The 18,366-nt window shown below is 42.8% G+C and overlaps 2 protein-coding genes across 6 annotated transcripts in view; one reads left to right on the forward strand and one right to left on the reverse strand.

The window, feature by feature from the left end:
• SP100 (SP100 nuclear antigen) overlaps window positions 1–2,448 on the forward strand; it is a 98,881-nt gene extending 96,433 nt beyond the window's left edge. Inside the window, exons 24-27 of the mRNA XM_032354323.1 lie at window positions 31–139; window positions 421–492; window positions 1,060–1,203; window positions 2,189–2,448. Coding sequence (XP_032210214.1) covers window positions 31–139; window positions 421–492; window positions 1,060–1,203; window positions 2,189–2,314 — 451 coding nt within the window. The 3' untranslated portion in view covers window positions 2,315–2,448. The remainder of the gene's footprint in view (window positions 1–30; window positions 140–420; window positions 493–1,059; window positions 1,204–2,188) is intronic.
• A 6,877-nt stretch (window positions 2,449–9,325) lies between these two features.
• Window positions 9,326–18,366, reverse strand: part of LOC116597417 (nuclear body protein SP140-like protein) — a 32,876-nt gene continuing 23,835 nt past the window's right edge. For all 5 annotated transcript variants that reach the window (XM_032355127.1, XM_032355128.1, XM_032355126.1 and 2 more), the window contains 5 exons: window positions 16,885–17,041; window positions 15,811–15,979; window positions 13,370–13,453; window positions 11,956–12,033; window positions 9,326–9,669 (listed from right to left, as the gene is read on the reverse strand). In XM_032355127.1, coding sequence (XP_032211018.1) covers window positions 9,506–9,669; window positions 11,956–12,033; window positions 13,370–13,453; window positions 15,811–15,979; window positions 16,885–17,040 — 651 coding nt within the window. In that variant the 5' untranslated portion in view covers window position 17,041 and the 3' untranslated portion in view covers window positions 9,326–9,505. The remainder of the gene's footprint in view (window positions 9,670–11,955; window positions 12,034–13,369; window positions 13,454–15,810; window positions 15,980–16,884; window positions 17,042–18,366) is intronic.

The following is an 18,366-nucleotide window of genomic DNA, read 5'->3' on the forward strand; positions in this document are numbered from 1 at the left end:
TCTTTGCTGACCTTATGCCCAACTTCCCAGGGAACCATGGAGTTGCATCTTCTGCATGATAAAGGCTCTTCAACCAAGTCAACAATGTCACCAGATATCTGAGGTCTTACAGAGGCGGATGGTGCCTGAGGAACAGTTGGTGAGTTGAAATACAAACCTGAACTCTCCTCCTTTCTGTTGACTTGAGAGAAGCAGCACAGTCTTGCAGGGGCTGGAGGAATGGTGCCCAGGGGCGAACAGCTGTCCCCTGCTGTGCTTTGATTCCCAAGACCTAACACTAAAATTTGTATTCCAGAGAAAATTCTCATTCCATGTTTGTTTCATAGGCCACAGGTTTGGGAACCATCCATTTTGTCTGAGCATGTATACTTCATTCTCTCCAAGATGCTTCTCACTTAAAATCTCCTCTCTCTTTTGCAGAAATGTGAATTTGTCCTCTTGAAGGTCTACTGCTGTTCAAAAAGCCCCTTTTTTGCCTCAAGACCACATTATGTAAGTAACAGCAACAAAGCCCGAAACCGGCATTGTCAAATTTGGGATATGGGTCCAGTGAGTCCACTCATCATTATCTCCATCTTGTTGATGGACATCTGAGTCAGCTTACTTAGTCCTTGGCCCCTTAAGCTGCTACCATAAAGTACCATGGACAAGGCAGCTCAAAGAGTAGATATTTATTTCTCCCAGCTCTGGAGGCTGGAAGCCTGAGATTGGGGTGCCTGTGTAATCCTGCAGACTGCCAACTTCATTTTGTGTCTTTACATGATGGAAAGAGAGGGAGAGAGCTCTGTGGGGTCATTTTTATAAAGGTACTAATCCCATTCATGAGGCTCATCCTCACAGTCTAATCATGTCCCAAAGGCCCAGCCTCCTAATACCATCACACTATGGGTTAGGATCGCACAGTCTAATCATGTCCCAAAGGCCCAGCCTCCTAATACCATCACACTATGGGTTAGGATCGCAGCATAGGAATTTGGGGAGGACACAAATACTCGGTCTATAACAGGGGGTGGACTTGAATTGTGCTCACAGCCTGCCCTTCCGCACCTCTGTCAACAGAGTAACAATGCATCTCATGGCCCAACAAAACTCATGTGGTTAAACAAAATCAAGAAAAAGCTGAATAAGAAACTGTACCTCCGAGTGAAGGGGTTCGTGCAGGACATGTGTCTCATCTTTGAGAACCACAGGGCTTTTTACAAGGTGAGTGGTTCCCTCTACATCCCTCTTTCTTTCCATTAAACCACTTGGTCATTCATCCTCTTGTATCAGGTAACTGTTACCGTTTCCCTCAACGTGTGGCAAACCGACACACATGCAAATGCTGAAATATTCTAAAAACCCATGGGGCCAAGGTGTGGAAACAGTAACAAATCAGGTCTCCTTGCAGACATTACCTTAGGGCTATCCTAACTCACCCTGACAATGGGCCCCCCCGGATGCCTAGTCGTAGAGTGTGCGCATACACTGTTTGCTGTTGCCGGCTGTGCACCTGCTCTCTGGAGTCCAGGATCTCAGCAATGCGTAGGCAGGGGCTTCCCCCTCACACCTGGACATCTCTGTCCCTATCTCCACTGGTTCCCAGTGCTGCAATTCGGAGGCAGAGCATGGGAGGTTGATTACAGGCAGAACCTACGGGGCCATAGTGCTGGGAGGGGCATCTCTGTAGCAGCGGGTCTTCCGACATCACTCCCCTGGACAAGGGCATTTTAAAGGCAACTCGTATTTCTCTTCTCTAAAGGAAGATACCAAATCGAATTTCTCAAATTTCAAAATCTTGGATTTCTTTACTTTCGAATTTCTTAACACTATCTCCAAAAGTTAACAAGGATTATCTCAAGGGATGAGGGAGAAAGAGGGACGCTATGAATTTGCCTTCAACATTTCTGTACCATTGTAGTGCTGTAAGTCATAAATGCTGTATTTGAAACTATAGCCACTGGTATTTTTTAAAAATTAACAATAAATTTCTGATGAAGAATTAGACTATAATACAGTACTCTTTTTTGCATCTCTATCCTCCAGATAAAGAGAAATGATCAAGCTATCTGGGAACATAATACTCCTAACTGTATTAATTCTCACTTAACATTTGGGTAGTCTAAAATGAAGCTCTGGATTATATGAAACATGGAGAGCTCAAGCTCTGTTGCTATGGCCATTCTCATTTTTCTCTTTGTTTTTTCAGGACAACCAGAAATTTATCAAGCTTGGACTTCAGCTAGAGGCCATATTTATGAATACTTTTGGGAACATTTTTGCGATTCAGGAAATAAGAGAGCACAATTTTCAGTTGGATCCCACTCTTTCCTAAAGTAGCCCACCCCTCACCCCCCAACAGTTTTTTTTAATGCTCACATATCTTTATTTTTTTTATTGTGTTACATCAATCATCATACAGTACATCATTAGGTATTTTATTTTTTCAGTGTCCCAAGATTAATTGTTTATGCACCACACCCAGTGCTCGATATGTGTGATCCGTGCCCTCCTTAAACCCACCACCAGGCTTACCGATCCCTCCACCCCCCTCCTCTAAAACCCTCCATTTGTTTCCTGGAGCCCATAGTCTCACATGGTTCATCTCCCACTCTGATCTCACATCCCCATCCCTTTATTTTTCCCTTCCTTCTCCTAATGTCCTCCACAGGCAGTAACCTCTCTGTCATGGGCCACAGCCACTTCTTTCAAAACACGTCTCCAAAGGCAAGGGGAACAAAAGCAAAAATGAACTTTTGGGGCTTCATCAAGATAAGAGGGTTCTGCACAACAAAGGAAACAGTCAACAAAACCAAGAGGCAACACACAGAATGGGAGAAGATATTTGCTAATGACACTACAGACAAAGGGCTGATATGCAAGATCTATAAAGAACTTCTCAAACCCCCAAAAGAGTCTTCAGCAGCTACATGATAAGGGACTGTGGTCCTTCCCACTGACAGTTCTGCCTGTTGCTGTGCAGACAGCTTTTTCAAACTTTTTTTGTTGCCATTTTTGTTCATTTATTTTTCTAAATAAAATAAAAAATTATCTTGTCAAGTTCTCTTATTCAATAATTTGGATTGAAATTTACAATAGAAAATATCGGGTCTTCCTATAGGGATGGTATGATGTGCTTCCATTTATATGACTCCTTTATTAGGTCCTTAAGGTTTTTTCTTCTTTTCCCCTCTCCACACAGAACTTACTCGTTACTTTCCAGCCACATGCAGTAAGCATGGCTAAATGACTGAGACACTGACCAGTGGACTATGATCAGAAGTGGCATACGTCATTTGCAAGTTGATTCGCAGAAGGGCAGTGAGAATTCCCTGTGTAACCTCTCCTGCCATGTTGATTACAGAGGTCTTGTTTTGAGATGACAGAGCCTAGAGATTGACCTTGCCTGGTCCGTGTATTCACTATTACACCAGGAGGGCTCCCAGATCCACTGTGGCTTTGAGTAAGCAAGAAGAAGACTTTGTTGTCTAAGCCATTTAAACTTGAGGGTTGTGTAGTGCCCATAAGTATAGCCCATCAAGAACTGGCTAATGTATATTGAAAACAAGAGAGAAACACTTGTAGGAGTGGGTTTTAAGGATGTAGGACCAGGGAGGGTAGAATATAAGACTAGAGAATGGAGATTCCATTGATATGGAAGCCATCCCCTCTGATCAGGGCATAAGGCACTGGCAAGGGCATCTGGGCCTGGTCCTATCTGTGACGGAACTGGCTCCTTGAAGCTTAGACAAAAGGATAGCCTTTAGCAAAGAAGGTGGAGATGCCCCCCAAAGCCTTGGCATAGTACCAAAGAAGGAAACAGAAGGCTCAGAGAGGTAGGAATGTTCACATGGGTATATCACATGAAGACATCCCTGAGACATGCTGTATGACTTGTAATCCAGATGAGCCCAGCGGGCATTCCCTTTACAAAACCAGTAAGAAGAACATTCTGTAGAAGTGCCAGCAGCTTTGAGGACCCACTTTTGCCTATCCTCTGTAAACCAGAGTGGACACTGATCCACACCCAATCTCCCCCATACCCCTCCTTCTAGTCATGGCCTGGAAGACCACAGAGATCATACCTACAAGCAAGAAACAACTTCTCTTGGGGCATCTGGGTGGCCCAGTCGGTTAAATGTCTGACTCTTGATCTCAGCTCAGGTCTTCATGTCAGGGTCTCAGGGTTGTGAGTTCAAGCCCCAAGTTAGGCTTTCCTGCTGTGTGTGGTGCCTACTTTAAAATAAAAAAAGAAAGGAAGGAAGGAAGGAGGGAAGAAGAAGAAGAAGAATGAGGTGGAGGAGGAGGAGAAGAAGGAGGAGGAAAAGAAGGAGAAGGAGGAGATGAAGAAAGAGGAGGAGGAAAAAGAAACTTCTCTTTTGGCAATTATGAATGTTCAGTTTCTATCTCATATAATAGAAAGCCTCTTTAATAAAAAAGATGAATCTGGATTCTTTGGAATTTATTACCTACTTTTGAATGATCCAGCAAACAACTAGATTTCATGTTTTGTAGAAATGTGGTTAAAGATTGATTTGCACACTAAGAATTCTCATTTGCACATATCTCTCTTCTACCATGTATGTCCAGAGTAAAAATAGTTCCAATATCCATGGGGTCTATAAAGAATGAGAGGGAAACAGTAATTTGTACATTGACAAGTGGTAAATCTTGACATTTCACAGTCAGGATTAAGACATTTTTTTTTTAAAGATTTTATTTATTTATTTGTCAGAGAAAGAGAGAGGGAGAGAGGGCATAGGCAGACAGAATGGCATACAGAGGCAGAGGGAGGAGCAGGCCCCCTGCTGAGCAAGGAGCCCATGTGGGACTCAATCCCAGAACGCTGGGATCATGACCCGGGCCGAAGGCAGCCGCTTAACCAACTGAGCCACCCAGGCGTCCCAGGATTAAGACATTTTGATTATCATTTCTTTCTACCTTTCTAAAGAAAAGAAAGAGCGATGGGATTGAGTTCTAGAAATCAAGGATGGTAATTCTAGTTGTGCTTTTCATTCACTATTTGGCATTATGGAAAGAGAAAGGGGGGAGAACCTTAAACATGTGTGCTTTGGTTTCATCATGTATAAAACAGGGCTATCAACATTTGTTTTGCATTACACCTCATGATTGTGGTGAAGTTAAAATAAGATTCTTTTTGCAAAGTCCTTTGATAAACCACTACTTACTCAATGGCATTGAAAAAGTAGAAATTAGCTCGGTCTGAGATAAAAATCTGCCCTGTCATTCATGAGACTGGAGTAACAGAGAGAAGGCCAGCTGCAAGTTTAATGCGAAACATTTTCCTAAGAACTTGCTGCAGCTGTGAAATGTCTTACCTTTCTTTGAATGACTAGAGCTTCCTCACTCACTGAGGAACTTTGTTGTCACAATTGACAAACTATCAGAAACTTGCTGTTGAAATGGTATCAGCAAGGATAAAGCATCTCACCCTTGTTTAGAGGGTCTAAGTTATTTTGGTAAAGAGATGGAATCTTGATATCTAATCCAGGGGCACAGTTTCCAATATGGGAGTTCTAAAGACAATATTCCATATTTTCATAACTTTGTGGTTTTCCAGCAATAGGAAGGACCCTGGGTTCACTTCACAATTCAGGCCTGATCTTCATGCACTCTGGGTCGGTTTGAACCTATCAAATCACTGCATCCTATAAATTATACTTCAACTCCACCCTTCCACCAACTGTATAATAACTCTATCTATGTCTTCGTTTAGTGCAATGTCCATGGTTCTCTAGTGTATGGTCCTCTCCCAAATTGTTAATGAGTCAATAAATGTGTTGGAATACAGCCTTGTTTTGTCCCTGGGAATCTTAAACTGATTGAATCAGGACAACTTGCTGGAAGACGTCCATCAAAATCTAAAACTTGACTTTGCCAGTGTTTGTCTGATTCTTTCTTTCTTTCTGTCTTTTTTTTTTTTTTTTCTCTTCAAGGGTAATTAGACAGTAAGACTTCTGAGCTTTTCAAGATTTTTGACCAAATGATAACAATATTATTATCCAGGAGAAGAGTTCTTAGCATTCTGTGCTCCATAAAAGATAAAGAGGTGGTAGAGAATGGGTGGGAAACACCACATAAATTCAAGACTTCAGTATTAGATAGGCATGAAGAGCTAATCAAAAAGTGCTCGTTTTATGAACATATTTCTACAACATCAAAAATGAGCACACCTATTCAATCAACAGTGCTCATACTATTAAATATGAATTTATAAAGATTACTTATGTCTTCGCACATAAAATAGGAAAAGAAAATGCAGTGAATGGGATTTTAATATCACTGATTCATTTTCATGTGTTTGGTGCTCAGAGTAAAATGCATCAGGTAAAACTAGCTCTGAATTCAGATTCCTAAAATCCTCAGACCCAAGACTTGCACACCATATCTGACACAACTTTTGGTGGTGAGCTAGACACTTCCTGTTTCTCTTTTCCAATATTTGTTTTCAAATAGTTGTCCCTGGTGTTCTCTAAATAAATTAATGAATTTCCTTGTTAATTGCAGCATGTGTGGTCCACCAACAGAATTCAAGGAACAGAGGTTTATAAAGTTGGCCAGGAAAGGCATGCTGGCTGAAACAAGTTTCTTAAATTGGAGCCCAAATTAGTTAATAAGGCAATAAGCCTACAATCTTTGGCATTATCTTTTCTTTTCTTTTCTTTTCTTTTTTTTTTTTTAAAGATTTTATTTATTTATTTGACAGAGATCACAAGTAGGCAGAGAGTCAGGCAGAGAGAGAGGGGGAGGCAGGCTCCCTGCTGAGCAGACAGCCCGACGCGGGACTCGATCCCAGGACCCTGAGATCAGGACCTGAGCTGAAGGCAGCGGCTCAACCCACTGAGCCACCCAGGCACCCGGCATTATCTTTTCTACCGTGCATCTCTACTGGACAAAAATCTGTAAGTTAACATGTAAGCTCATAAAGTCAGGCCCTAATTAGTAGTAAATAACAAATTGGGACATGTATCCTTTTGCTTTATTGCCTTATTGCCAAGTGTGAATAATTTTTGTTCATTGCCTGATACACCTTAATCTGCCACTCAGGGAGAATATGACAATACATATGATTAACAACTTACAACTTATAGAGGCTTGGGCAATGAATAGGCTGGTAAGAGTAGAGGTAAACTGCAGAACTAACACACTATTAGAACTTTCTAGACTGGTAGAGAAGTTAACTGCAAAGGTGGTATTCCTTTACTCTTCTATAAAAAGTTAACAAGTTGTATATCTAACTTAGCAATCTTAGTTGGACGTTCATTTTTCCCAGCTATATGATTCTCTGTTGCTTAATGCTACAGAATCCCTCGAATCCTACTGATAATTCCAGGTGGTGACCTGGAGGCTCCTGGTATCCTCTGCAGCCCTCCCTTCCACACACTGCTGCTCTCTCTACAGAGCAATCTGATGGCTAGTGTGTGGCCAAGAAGCCAACAGAGAAGGAAATTCCTTAAGAAAACTATCAAAGACCAGAGAAGATCATGAAACTCCAAGCACTCCAGTCTGTTCTTTGAATTCAACACATTCCCTTGGTTAACACTGTTTTTAGTTGCCAGGAGCTGAGAAAATTGGGCATTTGGGCGGCTTTGCTCTATCTTGCTCTGGCTTTCCTAACACCTTCTTTTTCTATATGGTATCCTTCCAACTAATCCCTACACACTTCCTCTGCCTCTGTTGCTTGCCCAGGGCAACATTGGAAGATGGATCCTAGAATGACTGTGGATCAGAGCCCTCTCTTCTCCTCCCCACTTGCCCAAGTCTCACTCAACCCCCTTACCAACACAAAACCTGTTGGAATTGTTTCCATGAATAGTAAGTAGACTTCTAGGGCTCAAGACACTACACGTTGCTTAAAAACAGATGATGGGAATTCCCTAAAAGATAATTTAGTTTTATTACTCACAAAAAATACAGCAAACAATAAAAATGGATCTTTTGTTGGAAAAAAGTGTGCATTTTGATGTTAAGTTATCTTATTTGTTATTACACCAGGGCATATTTCCAAATTTGTTTTGTTCATAAAAAATCCATGGAAGACAAATAATAAGTGCTTGATAAAAGTTATAAATCCTGTAACAACTAACACTGGCAGATGCATCTGATTCGTTTTTCTCCCCTTTCTTCCTTCTGAAGGAAACACATCTGCTGAACTGAGATCTAAGCATCCAAGACAATGGTCCTGGCTCTGCCTTTAATTCTCCATATGATTTGGGAAAAGATTCTTAAACAGTTACCTGCTAGAATTTTCTCATCTACAAAACAAGGATAAAAATAATAGTTATTCTGTCTACTCCTTCTGGATGTTTTAGAATTCTGAGACATTATTTCCCAAATTATTTTTGGAAAAGCTTGCATAGAAGCTAATGGCATGATAGAGAACACCTGTCCAAAAGACTTATTTGGGCTTTTTGTGTCTTCCCAAGTTTCCAGTAACAATATATGCATCAAGGCAATAAAAAATTACCTACCTTTTTTTGTGATCAGATGACACAGATGACAGAAGTTGGTTAAGGCAGAAATCAATACTTACACTGAAGACATCAGTATGGTTATGTATGTGGGCTTCTTTCTGACACCAACCATGTGGTGTCTTTTCCAACAATAAATAGGTTATTCCAACACCAATCAATTCTCCAGCTCTTCAGTATCAACTGGGTGTTGAACAATTCAATTCAGTTCAGTTCTGACAATAACTGCCCAGAGTTAGCACAGACCACACAGGGCAATGGCTCAGTCCCATGTGACTGACCCTACTTCAGGCACCAGCTACAAATGGGTTCTCCAAGCTACCCATGTTTCTGCACAGCCAATTGTAAATTTGAGGGCTCCCAAGATGCCCACCTAGGTCCAATAATTTTCTAGGATGACTCACAGAACTCGGGAAAGTACTCTGCTTATGATACAGTTTTATTATAAAGAATACAACTCAAGAACCGCCAAATGGAAGAAATATATCGGTTGAGGTATGGGGATGGGGCATGCCAGGGTTTCCACACCCTCTCTGGCATGCAACCCTCCCAGCACATCAACAGATTTACCAATTTAGGGGTTCCTGACCCCATTGTTCAGAGGTTTTTATGATATAAGCATGACTGGTTAAATTATAGGTCATTGGTGATTGAACTTAATCTCCCACTTCTCTTTTCTCCCCAGAGGTTGATGGGTGGAACTGAAAATTCTAACCCTCTAATTGTCATGGAGACACTCTTACCACTGGGGAAATTCCAAGGGTTTGAGGAGCTCTGTGCCAGCAACTAGGGATAAAGACTAAATACCTATTTTTTATTCTATCACAATAGGCATGATCACATGAAAGGAAAAATAAGCAAACAGAAATATTCTAGTTTATTTCTACTGTAACGTTTATATCTGAACACACATATTCAGTGACCAAGACCCTGTCTCCCACATTTCCCAAAATGGCACAAAAGGTAAATACAGGAAATGTGTTGGGAGTGTTAACAGGACCATTGGCTGTAGAGCGCACTGAAAGGAGGGCACGTCAGGAAGCAGGAGCTCTGAATGCAGACGCCTCAGGGTCTATAGTCCAATGCTGGTCGTCCTCACTCTCCTCCTTGTCCTCACCCTCCTCCTCTGGCCCTTGGCATCCTGCAGAGCTCAGAGCTTCCAGGGGCCCTTCCTCCTCACTGGATTCACCGCCGAAACCTGCGCAGAGAAACAAAACCCCTTAGGGATCTCAATGTGGGGCCAAGGAACCAGCAGGAAACCCCATCTTTTTTTTTTTTAAGATTTTATTTATTTATTTGACAGAGAGACCACCAGTAGGCAGAGAGGCAGGCGGTGAAGGTGGGGGAGCAGACACCCCCCTGAGCAGAGAGCACCACGTAGGACTTGATTCCAGCACCCTGGGACCTGAGCCAAAGGCAGAGGCTTTAACCCACTGAGCCACCCAGGCGCCCCCAGGAAACCCCATCTTGAGGGGACATCAGGAAAGACATGGCTGATGGGATCCATTCAAGGCAGGAATGTCCCTGCGCCAGATGGTGCCATATTCTCACGGGACCCAGGGACCTACAGGTAAATGGTGTTCCAGGCACGCTCACTGGACGCAGTGCTCCCCATTTGCTGACCACTCCCTCTCTTCTTCCCCTTGCAGCTCTCTCTCCCCCCTATTTCTCTGCCTCTGCTTCTCTTTCTGGTTTCCTATGCCCTCCTTCTCCTCTCAGCTCAGCACATTCTTCTCAGCACTCTCTGTCTCTGACTCTTCTGACCTGATGCAGCTTTTGTACCTTCAGCTCCTCTTTCCATCTTGCTCTACCCATCTCTTTAGCGTCCCCTTTTCAGTACTTTTCCACTTCCCTCCCAGCTCTCCTCTGTTAGGCAAGAGTTCCTTCACTGAGCACCAGGGTCTCCCTCTCCTGCATCCATCCTGTCCTATCTGGGCCGCCTCCTGACACCTTCGCTGGGACACACAGTGTCATCACATCAGACTTCCTTGGCCAGCTTTACTAATGATTTCAGGTGGTTGGACATATGCTGTCCCTGCTGGCTGGCCTTCTTGGTTAATTTTGAGGTGATAAGACACAATTGTCTTCTGTCTATCCACCAGACCCCCAGCACAAGATTGTACTAGATGTTCTTATCTGACAATCTCTGCCCCTGAAATACATAATGATCCAGAAAGAACTCTCACCTATCTCCTGTTCCCCTCTCTCCTGATCCCACCGGAGAGGGTTCCCCCCGCCATGTTGCCTCTCGCCTGCTCCGCTCCTGCTTTGCTCTGTGTCAGGACCTCTGTATCCTTCTCTTCCCATCTCTCCAGGGTTTTCCTTTTCACCCCGAAATCTACCTTCTTATTGTTGCTATTTTCTCTTAACCTGCTATTCTCATTCACTCGCTGGAAATTATCTTGGCTGAATTTTGTGTTTATTCTTGTGTCCTTTTCAAGGGTGGCTTACTACATGTCTACATAAACACACTTCTTAGGACTGTTTCTGTAGAACCTTCCATACAAATACATCAGTAATGTAATGTTTGCCAACACATACATCCAGGATTCAAGGTTCTGAAAATTCACTGTTGGTGGGGACGACGCCCTGCGGCAGAAGCTTCTGTGTGTTGACTCCCCCTGATGCTAAATATCCCACCATGTCTCCTCTCTTATACACTGACCTCTAGCAAAATTCCATTCACTCCCACTGAACACTGTCTTCACGGTTTCATTTTGCCCCTCCCCTACCTTCTCTTTTACCAGCATTTGCTTTGTCCCTCATGTTTCTCTCTCCATATGATCTTTGTCACTATCCCTGGTGTAAATTGTCTTCTTTCTGTCTCTGTTTCTCTCAGGCTTACCTGGACCCTCTGCCTGCCTCTAGGCTCCCGGTCCTTTTCTTGTGTGTGCCCTCATCTCAAAGGTTGCGTCCTTCATCACTCCAGGTCTCTCACTGGGCTTTGACCCATGCTCAGGGCCCCTTCCCCAACTCTACCTCTAGGGTGTTCTCAGGGATCCCACTTACTGGCCAATCTGACCATCATGCATATTATTTCCATGTTCCTGTGACAACTTCTGTAGAGTAGGATAAAACTATCTCCCTGTCAAAACCTCCACCAAATGGGAGAATTTTCGATCTCATGTCCATTTAGGAAAAACCATGCTTGCCCTGTAACTCCCACTGGATGGTCCAGTCCATCTACCTGTCTATCCTCGTCCTCTACTAAAGACTTCTGCTCCTCCTTCTCTCTTGCCTCCAGGACAGGGCTAGGGTGTGACAGGCAAGAGGCCTAAGGAACTTAATTTAAGGAGGCACCTATCTTTGGGTTCTCTTTAAATTTCATCCCCTAGGCCCTGCTGGTCTCACCCCGCATGCATGCCTCCCCCACACCTTGGAGAGGAGCTAGAGGCAGAGCTCAAGTCTATGGCCTCTCCTCCTTCCACATAATGAGCTACCCAGGGAACTGTTCATTTAAAACATGGGATTCAGTCATAGTTACCTTGCCCATCATTCAGCGGGGTACACACCGTCTCTGACTTCCTCTCTTTTATTCTTAAATCTGTGGATTTATCCAGTGCTAAAGAGAGAGGAAAGGAAAGACCAGAATCAGTGACCAGGGAACAAACTGAGGAGTAGTTTATAGACACTGAGCTCTGAGATTGGAGACGAGGGTGAGCTGCTCCTGGGGCAGAAATACTCCTCCTGCTCCAAGACTCCACCCAAAATGCAACCAAGCCCTTCTCTGCCTCTTTCCATCATATTAGACCTCATTCCCTTTCTCTCTCCTGCCATTTTCCACTAGGATCCAACTTCCAGGCACTGCTGCTTCTAACTGAGGAAAATATTTCTGCATCCCGGATTCCTTTGCCTTCCATGACCTTGTGTTTCCATCTCTCTTCCCTCCAGCCACTGTCCTGCCTCCACCTTCTGGCCCAGCTTTCTTCCTCTACATCTTCCCATCTTCCACGTCAGGCTCCATTGTTGTTCTCTCCAACTTTTGATTTCCTCCACTCAACACACAAAAATGAAAAGATACACCTTTTAGTTATACCAGTGGCTCCTGGCTGTGGGAGAAGGGGAATAGGGAGTGAAATGGGGTTGCCTTTTGAGGCGACTGATATATTTTGAAAGTAGATGGGGGATAGTTGCCCAATGTTGTGTATATCACTAAATATCACTAAACAGTTTAAAGTGGTTAATTTTATGTTACATGAATTTTACCTCCATTAAGACACACACACATGATTACTCATCTGACCCCAGGCCAACCACACACATGCCGTCTCCAGATTTCAGTTGCCTTATCTGCAAAATGGGCTCATAAGCAATGCTAACCTCCAATGGCAGTTTGAGCACTAAACCTACAACTGCTCCCTCAAATGTTCAACCAGTGAGATGTTAATAATACAGCTATTTCTAGTGTGTCTTCTAACCTTTTCTTCCTTGTCTTTCATTTCCCTTCTCTCACTCAAAGTACCCACACCCTCCCTTCCATCTTTCTACCACCTCCTCTTTTTTGTCTCTGTGTGATTAGTTTTCTCCTTGAATATCTAGACTCTTGAAAACATTGAAATCAGTCCCTTCTGCCATCATCAAAAGTCCCCTCTTTGATGTTGACCCTGGGCCTGGAGTTCTTAGCCCTTAGGAGCTTCACACTGAAGGTCACCGCTGGAAACTCAAAATTCACATTTAGATTCTTACTCCACCTTCCAGGTTATTGGGCAGAAATTCTGTCGTTGCCACCTTTTGTCTTAGATTCAAGTAGAGTTATGTCATTTTGGAATTGATACAAAGTCACGCACGTCCATCTGCCCCATGTCCCTCTGGATTCCCTCTCTAACATCACAGTTGCCCTTCCTGAGTTCTGGCCTCTTTGTAACCAGGAAACAAAGTTTGTATTCTATCATAATTACCTTGTTCAGAGCTTGGCCCAGCGTTGGGGAGGTTTTGTCTCTCTTCATTATCATTTTTCTGGGGAAAATATTTCTCTTCACGTACTGAACAGAGAAAAAAATTAATTAGTGGTTGCACGCAAATAAACAAGGACACCACCTCATAATCACAATCTGGACCACCCAAGAATCCAGGTATTTGGTGGGGACTTCTGGACCCTGGGTCAGTTCATCACAGCGGCTCCTACCTTGGTGTCATTTGTTCCTTTTCCTGCCACATCGAAGAGAAAAACACACTCACGCAAATCTTACAGGCTATGAGCCTGTCGGGTTTTAGGATTATGGAGCAGTGGAAAAGTTATAAACAGTAACTAATCACCCAGCAAGATGGCCAGAGAGAAGTGAAAACTTATCTCAGTATAAATTCTGTTAAGTGGAATGTCTCTGTGACCCGTACAAGGAACAGAGGGAATTCTTTGGGAGAAGAGCTAGGCTCTCAGATCCATACCCATGGAGAAAGCCCAGATGCTCTAAAGATGCTGCTAGACAAGAGGAGGGTTGGGGCAGGGAGGGTGAGCTCTTCCCAAAGACACAAAGCAGAGGACACCTGGAGGAACAAGACAGACCTCCCAGGGGCCCAGATGCCAGGAAAAGAGGACGGACACTCTGCAGCTCTGAGCAGGGAGCACAGATAGCTGCACTGGAGGAGCTCCCCACAGGCCTGCCCAAGGCTGGGGAGATCACCAGTCAGGGGAGGAAGGGACACCAGCCCAGCCCTCCTGCCTTTAGTGAGACCCAGCACACATAGGAGGAAGAAAATAAACTAGGAAGCCTGGAGGGAGGTCGGGGGGATGTCTGTGGGGAGTTCAGGGAGGAGGGGACCCCACAGAGTCAGGGAACCTGCTGCTCCAGGGCCCATGGTAGGAGCTCCTCCTGGGGCAGGACCCGCAGGCGTGAGTTGCACGGAACAGTGGGAGCCACGGATGCTTTGTCATCTCAGGACCTGGCCTCACACCCTGGCAAAACCAGGTGGAAGATTCAAGAAGAACAAAGGGAAAGGTGAAGGGGGTCTGTGTGCGTGTAGGCGGTCCCCTGGGGGCTCAGGGGGCTCTGAGCATGGGATGAAGGTGGGACTGAGCAGCAGGAGAGGGTGCTGCACCCCAGGCCACAGCCCCCAGATTCTGGGCTTTGGGTCGCTGATGCACAGCTCCTGTGGACAACAATGTGTGGGAGGCAACTGCTGCCATCTCCCAGGGGCAGGTGGGTGGCAACAAGTGTAGGTGAAGGGCACCCCAGCTCAGGGAGCCCCAGAACCTAAAACAGGTGATGTGCACACTGAACCTGGAAAGGGGTGGGGGGTCCCTGCAGTCCATGAAGAGAATCAGAGCCCCTGAGATGTGGGCAGTACAAGTATCCACCATTCTCTCTGTTCCCATGGTCCAGGACATGCTGGTTACAAATATAATATTGACCTAAGGTATAAAAATAAAGCTTTTAAAAATCATTCACTTGAAATTTGTGTGCAGATATTTGATTTTCTCTATTCCTTTCTCTTACTTGGGTATTGATATAGAAATTATATTGCTCAGGGACGCCTGGATGGCACAATGGGTTGAGCATCCCACTCTGGGTTTCCACTCAGGGTGATCTCGGGGTGACAGGATCAAGCCCAGCAGTGGGCTCCTCACTCAGCACAGAGTCTCCTTGAGTTTCTCCCTGCCTCTGCTCCTCCCCCCTGCACACTCTGTCTTTCTCTCTCTAAAATAAATAAATATTTAAAAAGAAAAGAAATTATATTGTTCTTATTTTAATCAGTGTACTATTTTCACAAAGTAATACACTCCCTACTTTATTTTTGCTTCTTTTGACTTTATCCCTTGCTTAAGAATTGGTGTGACTTCCCTGTTTTTATGAAAATAAAATTCCAATTCCTCAGTTAGGGTGTCTGAAATGCACAATCTGCCTGTAACCGTCATGTCAGAATCAGCCTTCCTTATTCCCACACCTTTCCACACACTGGCCCTCCTTCTGGCAGGGTGGGCTCTTTTGACCTTTTAATTCTCTGTCTGGGAAGCTAACTTTTTGTCAGACGGTCTCAAATAAGGTTTTCTGTGGGAATCGGTGACAGTCTGGTCATCTTAGAAAAATGTCACAACTTGTCCAGGAACATTTCCTCTTTATCAGGCACCTATGACACAGAATAAATCGCACATTCCCAGAAGAAGAAAAAGGGCTGTAATTAAACCTACAAGAGACCCTAGCAGAGTAATCATGACTGATGATTTTGATGATGAGACCAGAGAACATGTTTGTAATTATTAACGGTGACTCATTCACACTGACAAGCACTGGTCCTGGGACAGAGTAAACATTTCACAAATACTTATTAAACCAGCAAATGAGTGAATGAATGAATGACAAGTAGACATGGACCCTGAAAGGGAAGGGAGGATATCAATTACCATTTTCGAAGATTCTATGAACATGAATTAAATCAGGATACTCCTTCAGATGAACCCTGCTGAACAGGACTTGTAGAAGTGACCTATCAAAGGTCTTCTCGAGGCAGTGGAGAACGTCATACACCACTCTCTGTACAGGAACCAAGTTTTTATGGGCTTCTTGAGAATCCTTTCTTTAAAAAAGTACAATAGGAAAAGAATATGAAATAGTTTCAAAGTTAATCACTGGGAAGTGATTGCATAGAACATTCATTCCACTTTCCCCATGGAGATAGACTACTATTTTTCATATAGTATTTTAGAACTTCTTAAATATTTCATCACCTGCTTAAAATAACAAATGAACCATTCTTCTTGACTTTTGAACTTTCATCCTGCGTAGGTTGTTTCACGAGTGGACCTTAGAGCAATTCTGCTGGCTACTCAACAACCATTGCCCACCCTCCAGGTGTGAGGAGTCCGGCAAGGGTTTTGGGAAGGAGGAGAGGATCCTGCTGCGGCTGTAAGGAGCACAGTCACAGGGTACAGGGATAGCTCCTCCTCTACTTCCCCAGGAGGACCCACTGATCAAATTCACCTGAATACCAAGACTCCAGAACACCTTACAAAACATACCTTAAAGGACACAACAACAAAGCAGAACAAACTGATTTATTTATAATAGCAAAATCCCTGGGGGTTTCATTTGATGTAGTGGATTTTATAATGGAATACTGCCCCAATTCTCTTAATTATTTTAATTTTATTTAATTTTGTCATTTTGTATAAATTGCTATAGGTTTTGTATGAAAAGCTATCAATTTCCATTCAGCCATATCACCATTCCCATCCACCTCACTGCAACACATCCCACAGGAGACAGGAGCTTCAATCAGAACAGAAGCCTCGTTAGCAAGGACTGCCTGTTCTGTCACCCCCAAACTTTTAGAGGATTAACTCACTCAAAAAGGTCTTTCCATGAAGAGTATGAAAAGGCCATCAACTAGTTAATGATACACTAAATTTTGAATCCAGGTTGCCACAACAATTAGGGTGGGGTGGGTTATCATGGGTGATATAATAGACTTAACGTACTTTATAGAGTTTTTCCGTGATAAAGGAGCGGTCTCTGAGGCTTTCAAGGAAAGGAAATGGCTTTGTTATTGCGTTTGCTATCTCCACCTTATTTTGCTTGAAGAGATTCAAAAGAGTCTCATGGGAAATCTCCTTGTTCTTAACTATTGAAAACATCCTAAGGAAAAAAAATACAATGACAGAATGAACATCAAGATGGCAAGATGCCCTTCCCACCCAACAAAACCAAACAAACCAAAACCAAAACAAAACGCAAACAAACAAAAACTAATGATGTATTTTATGGTGACTAACATAACACAATAAAAAAATAAAATAAAATAAAAATAAACAAAGTTTTATAAAATGGGGGGTGGGGGGAAGCAAGCAAACAGAAAGGTCTAGGCCCAGACACTTCCCTTGTGAATTATTTAAAACATACATTTAAGGAAGGCTATTACCTATCTTACACAGATTCTGTCAGGGAGTAAAGAAAACAGGGATACGGTCCAACTTGCTAGTGTAGGACAGCATAACTTGATACAAAAAAACCTGACAGGGACACTACAAAAATAAAAGCACAGGTCACTATCTCTTATAGACGCAGAAGGAAAAATATGTTCCTACAGACCGTTAGCAAATCAATTCCAGTAATAGATAAAAAAGGATAATACATCATGACTAGCCAGGGTTTAGTGTGAAAATGCAAGAATTCTTTAACATTTAAAATTTAAGGAATGTGTACCATCACATTGACAAATTGAAGGAGAAAACCATATAGTAATTTCAATAGACCCAGAAAAAGTACTTGATAAAATTCAACATCTATTCATTTTTTTTTAACGCTCAGAAAACTAAAGAAAAAAATAACTTTCTTAATCTAATAAAGGGTATACACACACACACACACACACACACACACACACAAAACACCAAAAAGCTGAAAACCAACATTTAACATCATACTGAAAGGTAAAATATTAAGTACTTTCCCACTCAGTTTGAGAATAAGAGAAAATGTGCACTATCACCATTTCTATTTAACATGAACTGGAAATTTTAGCCAATGCAATAAGGTAAGAAAATCAATTTTTTAAAAGTAAACCTAATAGGGAAGAAATAGAACCACTATTATTTATAATTGATTGTGTGCTTAGAAAATCTAAAAGAAATTATGGACAAATTTTGGAATTCATTCATAATTGGACTGAAGATCAATATGCAAAAATAAATTCTATTTCTAGATACTTGCAGCAAATAATTTGGAACACAAATAGAAAACAGTCTCATTTCTAAAAGCATCAAAAACCAACAATAATAAAGACAAAGCCAACAAAAGATGTGCAAGAACACTACACTGAAAAATGACAAAACACTCCCTGAGAGAATTTAAAGAAAGCCAAAATAAATGCAAAGGTATACCATGTTTATGGATTTGAAGACTAAATAGTGTTAAAATGTAAATTCTCCCCAGTTCACCTACAGATCCAATGTAACTTCAGT

Source organism: Mustela erminea, chromosome 8 (assembly GCF_009829155.1).
Source record: "Mustela erminea isolate mMusErm1 chromosome 8, mMusErm1.Pri, whole genome shotgun sequence".
Lineage (NCBI taxonomy): Eukaryota > Metazoa > Chordata > Mammalia > Carnivora > Mustelidae > Mustela > Mustela erminea.